Here is a 10,419-nt window from a genome sequence, read left to right as displayed (position 1 = left end):
ATTTTAATAGGATCAGAATGGCTTCGTTCATAAAGTATAATAAAGTAAACAGAGTGAAAAACATGGGATCATGAATTTTAATATGGATGAAAAAGATTTGGATGGAAGAGGGAGGAAGGGAAAGGGTAAACTTCTGCAGTTAAGACTAAGGGAATTTTAAGGATAAGAATACTAAATAAGAGAAATCCAATTAAACTATCTCAGAATTACAACTTATGAGTATGTGATGCATACATGTTTATTCACTACATTTATTAATTTCTAAAGATGTTACCTTTAGTTCTTAATAACATATTTTCAGGAAAGTTTTCTGTTTCATCTTCTGCTATCATTTCTTTGATGGTTTCCACGATTCCTTCTTGAAAGAAAATTTCTGACAACATTCTTTCGAAGGGAATGTAAGACTTAGTGCGATTTCTAGATTCAGAAATGGAATTCTATAGATGGATGAACATGGATTGAGGCAGATTTATCTGCATGTCATTCATCAGAAGATAGATGAACGCTTGATCACCATATCTTAGAAGATCTTTATTTTCCCTTCTAGGAAGGAAATTTGATATAACAAGCTTAAACCAGGTCTTTGGAATGGTTAGCAAATTTTAGGGATCAATCGAATTGTATCCTGAAGAGACATCATGAAGAGTGCTCAACATCTCATGCTTAATGAATTGAGTCTCAAAGGAGTTAACAATGATTCCTCGGTTCTCACATCCAGTTGCAAGAACAAAAGAGAAACAGTTAATAGAAATCAGAATATCGAAAATGAAGGATGAGATGGATTTATTCTCAGGGTTAAGATATGCGTGTTTCCAGAAGTCTTTAACAAGATTCTCATAGATAGGTTTCTTGAGCATTTTTGACAGAAGATTACATATGTGAGACTACAAGCAAAACTATTTTCAACTGATGAAATTTCAACTTGATTTTCTAAGATTATTTCAAGAAGATTTTCATTTCTAGAAAGGTTAGTGGAGGCATGATAAAAAAATTGTTGAACAAAATTATCCTACAAACTCGTATTTTAAGGTACTCAAAACAGACAAGAGATTTAATGGTATGGTTGTGACCAATTTTTGAGACAATTAAGAGTAGACTGTGTATGGAGGCAAGGACATGTGAGTAGAGTGGGCGGCATTGTAGGCTGTCTAGTTAGGTATTAATAAAAGTATCTTAGAGTTAATTATATATAATCTTAATGTCAAGACACTTTTATTCAGCAGAATCATAAAAGAGAAGGTTTTAGAAAGATCTGACCGTTTTGAAGATATACTTTTATTTCTATCTCTTCTTTACTGCTTTAGAACCTTTGTTCTGACGAGTCTTCCTGAATTCTGATTTGATGTCTTGAGCATCCTCAAATTTTCTTGTTGATTTACAAGTTCTTCTTGTGAAATTCGGACAATGTCTTCAGAGTCTTGAGCAGTGATATTTCTTGAACATGAAATGTCTTTGTTCCACTTAGTTTCTGATAACACTGAGAGTAAGAGTATGGATTTATTTTATGTTCATTGTGGTTTTTCTCCTTCTGGAATTCTCTATAGGTTAAGTGTTTGATTCCAGGAATCAATAACAGAGCCATACTCTGATACCAATTGAAGGTGGAGAAAAACACAAGAAAAGGGGGTTTGTATTGTGTTCTTCAATATTTATTTCCCTTTCTATAAATCTTTTCTTTCTTCAAATGTCTCTTCTTCTTGGATATGCTTTAGATAATATTGTGGAAGCATAATAATACATATCCAACGAGATATAAATTCATTTAGTTTATTTTCTTCCTCAAAACTTCTGACTTTACTAAGCACAATTTATGAATAAGGACTGCATGAAATTCTGGGTTAAATGAAGGTTCAGAAAGTAAAAGACACATTCATTTTTATCCTGGTTCACCTTCTCAACAAGGCTACCTCTAGTCCAACTGCCAAGGCGATCTCGCCTCTCTCAATCGAGGACTTAATCCACTATAATCAAAACTGATTACAAATGCACAACCAACTGTCGTGACTAACAATATAATGCACAACCAACTGTCATGACTAACTCCAGTGAACTGTTCAATGATCTGATTCACAGATATAACGTTCATTGACCCCTTTGAACTTCTGACCTTCAATTGGTCTTCTAAGAGGATTTTCACAATGACCACAGTCACTATCATCTCAAGCTTCTGACCTTTACTTGGTCCCTTAAGGAATAATCGACATCAAGTTTGGTTACAATACGATGCTTCTCAACAAGCAGATTTTCTTGTTATCTAGGTACATATTTTTTGACACACTGACAAGTAACCACTTCTAGTGTCTAAACAAGTGATTAGAAGATTCTTAAGAGATAACACAATATAAGTAACAACTCTTGTGTCATATGTATTCTTATAAGAATTATCTTTTAGTCTTCTAGTCTTCGTCTTTAGTACGAGATCTTCACTTCTTTGTTGATAAGCAGAGTAAGAGCATTAACTCTTTGTATTGAGTGCTTCTTCAATTTGATCTTCGTCTTTATTTGTCTGAAAGCTGATTAAGAGCAACAAATCTTGATTTAAATTGCTTCTTGTGTAATGATCTTCCTTTTCATTTTTTTATATTGATCATGTAGCTTGTCAAGCTAGAACCACATTAATGAACTTAAGCAAACATACTACACTGTAGAGGAACAACTCACTGTATTTTGTTTCTTTAGCCATCGAATGTGAGGATTTAAAATATTGATCATGTATTTATGGATTTCTTTCAGATATATTTCTAACTTTCATTACTCCATTGGAGCATACTGCATAACATGCATAATCTTCTTTCTTCACTCAGTTTTCTTTATATGGACATGTTGTAGTACTTAAACCACTCTTTCTTTTTTCTTCTTTCTGAATTTGTGGATTTCTTTAATGTAACTGTCATACCCCAAAATTTGCCCATCACATTTTATACTCAAGTTCAACAGCTCAAGATCTAAGTGGATGCACACTCTCCTAAACAACAACCCTCAAACTAGGGTTTTGATCTCTTCAAAGTAAAATCAAGTTACAAGACCTCAAAAATGGAACCCTTGGTCTCTCACATGCTTCAAAGGATCCTCATGCCAAGTTTCAAGCCCTGATTCACAAGATTGCTCAGCTAAAAGCTCAGGAAGACAACAGTCGACTAGTTTGATCTAAAAGTCAACTGTGGTCAAAGTACAGTCAAAATTTATGATTTTTGGTCAACATCAACATTTCAAATGTTAGATTCATCATTTGATCAAGGGTTGATCATGATTCATCAAGAAAAGGTCAAAAATCCACAAAAGTACAAAGTTGTTAAAGTAGGGTTTCTAAGTAAAAGTCAACTGAACTTTGACCAGCCATATCTTTCTCATACTTTCTCAGAAATTCCTTAACCGAAGCTCATTCTCAAGGAAATTTGATTCTATAGAATTTTGATGTTGGGCCCAAGGTCAAGAAATGCTTCCGCATAAGAGATATGAGCCAAAACATTACAAGTCCTTCTAGGAGATCGCTAAAAGCTGTTTTCTTCCAGGAGCCATATCATCAAGATAAAATCCTCAAACGGAAAAAGGCTTCCAAAGTGGATTGTAGAAGACATCTTGAGGTTTCCAAAAAGACCTAGATCATGGTCATATGATAAAAATTGAAGGAAATACGAGGCTTAGAAGTTGGTCGAATTTCAAGAAATACACTAAACCTTAATTGGCCAATCTTGGACTTTTAAGTTAATGGGCCTATGTTTTGGACTTCAAACATGATTATGACTTCACTTATGACCCATAAACTTATTCTCATATTTTTGTGAATATTATTTAATTTATTTAGATTTTTACTCCATAAAAAATCAAATTAATTAAGTAAAAACACAAGAATCGTGAAACAAATTAAGGAGGTTTATTTTCAAATCATATGGAGGCCCAAATAATATCACAATAGGGTACAAATTTCGTTTGCATGGGCATGGGAAGAAATTATCCAACTTTAGAAAGAAAATACATGGTTTTTTATGAAATTTTCTTTCTCTCCATAACCTAAGGTCCAAGCCCACAAGTTGCCCTAATATAACCATATATATATATGCCTAACAAGTTCAGACTAGGAGAGGACGAAAAAGAAGGAAGAGAGAGCTAGGGTTCCAAGTTAAAAAATTTCTCAAGGTTGAACAAAATCTGTCATAGCATTCCAAGCATTCTCAACGCAAGAGGATCGCTCCATTATACTGCCGAGGCATCCAAAGGTAAGTCCAGGTAACCTCTAACACGTTAAGGTATCTGCAATTCATAAACCATGGCTAGCATATTCATGCACATCTCAAAATTTCGTATCCCTCATGTTAGTGTGCTTTAATGTAATTTGATGGCCTGTTTGAGTTTATGATGATTATCAGAGAAGAATAGAACCATTAGAACAAAGCTTGGACGTGTGGGACGAGGAACACCATGGCTAGGGCAAATGCAAGTTTCTTTTCGGTTCCGTATTTATAGACGTTTACAGGCCAAAATAACATCATATTCGAATTCGGGAGAAGATTTCTAGTCGACCTATGTTGTTTGTGTTTGTGTTTGACTCATTTTTTTTAGGTTTGTGAAGTTGCAGAATTCGCTAGGAGTTTTGTGTTGCAGGAATCGCGGTTAATTTGCAGCCAAATCGTAGCAAATCGTGGCATGGATTTTAGGGAAGAAGATGAACAGCAGCCGTCTGCGTGGCGCTGTGTGGTTCGCTGGTCAGCCAAGCTGACCCTCTCTCGGTCTGCGTGTGAAAGTCCCATTGGACAGTCAAAGTCTGAGTGAGGGGCCCACGCGCACTAATCATTTATTTTCACGTTTTTTGCTTTTATTTTTATATATATTGGTTGCTTGGGAATTTGCTATCAGCTGAACATCATAGCACAGGTGGCAGAGTGAGCATATTAGCGTCCCATACAGCCTGGGTTCAAAACCCACGCACGTCAATTATAATTTAACAAATATTTGCATCAGCCTGTCAGTAGATTCAATGCAACACATCCACGCGAAGCCTACGCTGCACCTTCGCCAGCAACCGTTAGATCTTCACCCAGTCAAGTACAACGCCCTAGAACGCGAAGGCACACCATATTCCTTCATCAGCCTATCACACAAGATCAGAGCTGAGTTTTTCTAACTTTTTATTTATTTATTTTTATTACATAATTCCTCTTTATTTATTTTCTTTATTTTCTTTATTACTTTCAAAGAATTTTATTTTATTTAAACTTATTATTTATGCTTATAAAATTATATTTTCATGGCTTTAATTTATTAAATCGAACTTTCGATTATATGTATTATATATATATATATATATATATATATATTAATTTATTCACTTTACATGTTTAATCTGTGGCTTTAAACCCTGATTTTATGTTAAACATTTTCATCATGACCACTAATCACTGTTAGGTAGATGTCATCCATCAACTTAGTATCTTTTCTCCTAAAACCTCATTCCCTAAAAAATCAGGGTTTGCCCTGGATCTTTTCAGAAAACCCTCTTCTTTTTATTTGGTTTGTTTTCACCAATTAGGGTCGATCTTTAAATGCACTAACGCTTCTCTTCTTCGCATCTACCTTTCAGGGTTACCTCAAGATCTTCCGACCACGCACCCTACCAATCAAAAGCTAAGTTTCTAATCCTTTGCTTGTTTAATAATATTTTTATTTTTGTTTTTATTTTTGCGGTTTGCCTCACTAATTAATGAATTTGTTTTACACTCACCACAATCATTTTTCGTTTAATTCTCAGATGATCAGAGTCAATCGAAGGTTCGAGGAATATCAAAGTTGAAGATGTGCAAATTAATTTTATGTTTTATTTTCCCCCATCCCCGCAGGTGTTTATTGTAATAGCGTAGGGTTTTCATACTGCTTTTATTTTTAACTGCGTGGTTAGTAATCTTAGGGAGTGCAAGCCTTGTTTAAAATAAATTAGCTCACTAATTATAAGATAATATAATCGAATTTAACCACGTGATTGTGCCACACACACACCTTTAGGGTAACCTCTCTTGTTGCCTGTTGCCTTATTACTGTTGCCTTGTTGCCTTACGAATTATGCCTTTAAAATAGTCAAGCCCCTCGATTCCGAGGATACCTAAAGCAATGTTGCCTTCAAAGTTATTGAAACTCCCCCGAGGTTGCCTTATAAAGAGTATTGTCCCGATTGCTAAGGTATCCTTGCATGATGCCTAAAAAGATAAAATGACTATTATATCCTTCCCTTAGACTACCTGCCTCTCTATGGCATGAGACAGTCTTGTGTCGAACGATAAGCCTCGATGACCCTTAAACATCCAATTGAAAGACTTCCTGCCCTCTTATGGTATGGATAGACCCTTTCGCCCGAAAAGCTAAAAGAACGATTTTTCAAACTTAGGGTAGTTGCTAATAATTGCTTGCTCTAAAAATTCAAATTACTTTTCACACCTCTTTTCAAAATCAAATTCAAAAAGACTACGCTTATTTACAAGCTAAAGTTCTTCTTCAAAATATTTTCCAAACGCACTTCAAACAATTCAAACAAACAAGTGAGCTAAGCAATTAAGAGCCCATGGATAACCAAGGATGAAAAGGGTGCCTTACACCTTCCCTTTGCATAATTACCCCCCCGAACTCAATCTCTTTCAAAAAAGGTTTTTTTTCTGTTCTTTTAGCCTTTCCTAAAATTGGATAAAATAAAAGTCGGTGGCGACTCTTGCTTACCGCAACATTTCGATAAAAAGTCAGTTCACCGTATTACAGTAACGTAGTGCAATTATGCATGCATTCCACACACTTTGATTTGAAGCTTTTTTTATAGCCAATTGAATAGTACCGTTGGAACATTTTGAATGTTTCAATAAATGTATTGTAACACGTGTACTGCAAGGAGACGCTTCCAAGGCATATCTTATCTTGAATACAAAGATAACTTTTAAGCTGAGCTAATATCTACTTTTGCGTGGTTCTAAGGTTCACATGTGATTTTATCATTATTGTTTTTATTGATCACTGTGTTTTGGCTTATAGATGTATTGGATGTGCTGAAGCTTAATTCTTCGGAACATCTGATCTATCTTTTGGACCTGGTAGATTTCTGATATAATTATCATGCTTGTTTCATATCCCACATGTTGAATGAGTCTTATAGGAACATCTGCACAATTAGTGAAACTATTAGTAATAAAATTGTTACTAACAAAATATATGCTTGTTATCATCAAAACCAGATTCTGAACATAGATCTCAATCTTGTTCTAACAGAAACCATGCCTAAGATTATAGATCAAGTCTTTATGTGTGAGCCCTTGAGGATAAATGATTAAACAAACTTTGAGCTTGAGCAATCAAAACCTTAGCTGATGAGGCACTGCTTGAAATTCTAGATTCAATCCCACAATTGGCACAACAAAAAGAGGGAAACAAACATATTTTGAAATTTTGATTAGAGGTTAGTGAAACATAATGGCTATAAACTCAAAAGATTTAACACACACAACAATGTATTTGGTGATCCCCACAAGGTAATACTTAAGGATATAGGAGAAAAATCACCAAATTGTGATCTAGATACCAATGCATATGATGCAAAAGAGGTGGTATCTTAGGGGTAAAAATTAGTGTATAACACCTAGTATTGGACAAGGCATCAGATGAAAATTATATTTTGGAACATAAAAAAAGTGATGCTTTGTGCAATATGAAAGAGAAGGACGCAACCACTGAGAAGAAGTTGGAAGATAAGTAAAGGAGCGAGAGTTGAAAAAATAAAGATATGGACGAGCTCTACAATAAGAAATTAGAAGAAGGTTTAGAATAGGAGCGGGAATTGCATGAAAAACATACGGCCGAGCTCTTAGTGGTATGTACATGTTTTATTTTGTTGCTTGTTTACTTAAAATCATGTTGCATTTTGCATTTGTTTTTTGGAATTATATAATCCCATTTTTATGATGCATAAATTTGCATCCAATGGTGAAATGGCCAAACTGAATAACAATATATTAGAAATTTCTTGAAAACTTATTTTGGGTGGTGCGTGCACAAAAGAAAGTTGTTCACCCGCTCATATCCAAGAGGGAGTGCCAATTCCTCCTAAAGATCCATTAACAAAATTTGGATGATTGATCATAGATCTCTAAACATACATCAGTCTTCCATTAGAGCATGTTTATGCATAAGTTTTCTATACCGATCCTAAAAGCATACAAAATTTTATGTTTGGATATAACTATAATACAATTGTGGTGCACGTAAGTATATTTAATGTTAAAGTATATTTAATGTTAAGACTCACCTCATTTTGTGAATTTTATTTTAACAATTATATAAATGCATCGGTTTTGTGTAAAAATAAATAAATATGGTATTTATAATTTTTGGGATCCTTTTAATACGTCATTTGTAACTAAACAACCGACCTTGCCTGAAGAATTCTTAAATAGTCAGTTAAGAGAATGGAACAAAGTTTCTTATTTAACTCTATAATGATTAGTTTGTGTTCATGCAATGATTAATAAATATGGTATTTATAACAAAGTTTCTTATTTTATCTCTAATCACTATAAAAACAATCAATAGTAATATGTGTCATTTCAAAAATGACAAAATTTCTTAATGTTTTTTAATTTGTTGAATTAGAATTCAATTGGATGTCCTTACAACTACTAACCGATTTGAATTAGTAGGATTTAATTTATTTATTTTATTGATATACAAAGCTAAATTTCAATACTAATATTTAGCACGAACACATATTATATAGTTGGGTAAACAGGATTTAGAGCAATGCTACAATGACCAGCAGCTTCTCCAGCTTCTCTTATTATCTTCATGTAGCCCTTATCACCCCATTTTGTACCATAAGAATTCTTATACAACCAATATTTCACTCCATGTTCTTCACCGTAACCAACTATAGTAACCGCATGGGAAGGATGGAGAGCACATGGTCCACGATATATCCCATTCTTGTATTTTCTAAAATGTTTGCCGCCATTAGCGATCTCAACTGATACTGGCTGTTGTGCCACGGCCCGTAATAATTGACGTTCATCAAGTCTTTGTACATATGTGATAGAATTTATATCAACCTCAGGCGCGTTCTGGTCGCGTAAATCACAGCTGCCGTCTTCATCGTGGTATCCTCTATATGGATAATCCTCGTCTTCGAGAATACCATCGCTTTCTACTATATGACGCAAGCCTTGATCAGGATGACCACCATCACAACCGTGACTTCTTGAATCACAGTCAATTAGTTGTTGCTCTGATAATGTGAGCAGAAAGCCCTTTTTTATTTTCCAAATACTTTCTACAGCTGCTACAGCTGAAAAAGCCCAACAAGCTCCTACAACACAAACATTAATTAAAGTAATACACTTATATCAAATATAGAATACAAATCAATTTAAATCTCAATTATGTTTTATTTACCACATAATTTTTGATCTTTAACATCGGTGACCGCTCCGTGATCTCTCCAATCTAAATTCTTTGGAATATCATCAGTCAAGTTGAAGATTACTGTATTGGTATTTGACCTAACTTCGAAGGAAGAAATGTCATTTGATACATTTGGAGACTCACCATATAAAGAGTAAAACTCTTCATCAGTCAAATCAGAATATTGATCTAAGCCAACCGTGTAAGTATCATTCCCTTTATTAAAATTTTCAACGAATTCAAAATTTTCTTTGAATATAGCAAAGCGTTTCACCGTCTCAGTACTATTTGCATATTTAATTCCATACTTTACCTGCCAATTTACGAATTCATTAACCATGGAAGAATAGGGAGACTCACTATCCATTCCAGAAACAATCAGGTACCCACATGACCACAAGATGATCATGCAAAAACTAATAAGTTGCTTCATTTTTTTTAGGATGACTATATAAAGAACAGACTGTTTAGGGAAAAACGATTTGAATAAAATTAACACAAATCTAACAATTTATAGAATTCAAATTCCATAAAATAAAATAAAAAATTATATTCTTTCATGTATATATTTATGTCAGTAGATTTTTATTTGTATTTGATTCATTAAATTTTGATTAAATGGAATTAATGGACAAGATTTACATCTGTTTCCATTGTCATTTTTAATTGTAACTTAGATACTAATTATTAAAACTCAATTCACATTATATTTTTAGAAACAAAATATTTAATACCTTTTAAAATGGTTTATAATTTTAACATAAGAAATTATCATATCAATAATATATTTAATATAATTAATACGCAAATATAATTTTGACATAAAAATTTTATATAGTTATATATTAATTAAAGGTATTTATATCTATAATTGTTTTATCCAAAAAAAATGAAATAAATATATATTAGTTACAAACGTTAACGTCAAGGCCGGTCCTGATATTTTTAGAGGCTCTGGACAAATGATAAAATTACAAAATAATTGTAAACATTTCG

General features: G+C 33.5%; 1 protein-coding gene across 1 annotated transcript; it reads right to left on the bottom strand.

Annotated features, from left to right (window-relative positions):
* Positions 1 to 8,735: 8,735 nt before the first annotated feature.
* On the bottom strand, positions 8,736 to 9,790 carry LOC131594842 (ervatamin-B-like). The gene is made up of 2 exons (XM_058867051.1): positions 9,415 to 9,790; positions 8,736 to 9,328 (listed from the first exon to the last, which is right to left on the bottom strand). Exons 1-2 carry the CDS (start codon positions 9,788 to 9,790, stop codon positions 8,736 to 8,738), a joined length of 969 nt encoding a protein of 322 aa, XP_058723034.1.
* Positions 9,791 to 10,419: the final 629 nt, after the last annotated feature.

Source organism: Vicia villosa, linkage group LG1 (assembly GCF_029867415.1).
Source record: "Vicia villosa cultivar HV-30 ecotype Madison, WI linkage group LG1, Vvil1.0, whole genome shotgun sequence".
NCBI classification, from domain to species: Eukaryota; Viridiplantae; Streptophyta; class Magnoliopsida; order Fabales; family Fabaceae; genus Vicia; species Vicia villosa.
Note: the sequence above shows the minus strand (reverse complement) of the source record. Positions and strands in the feature narration are given on the sequence as shown.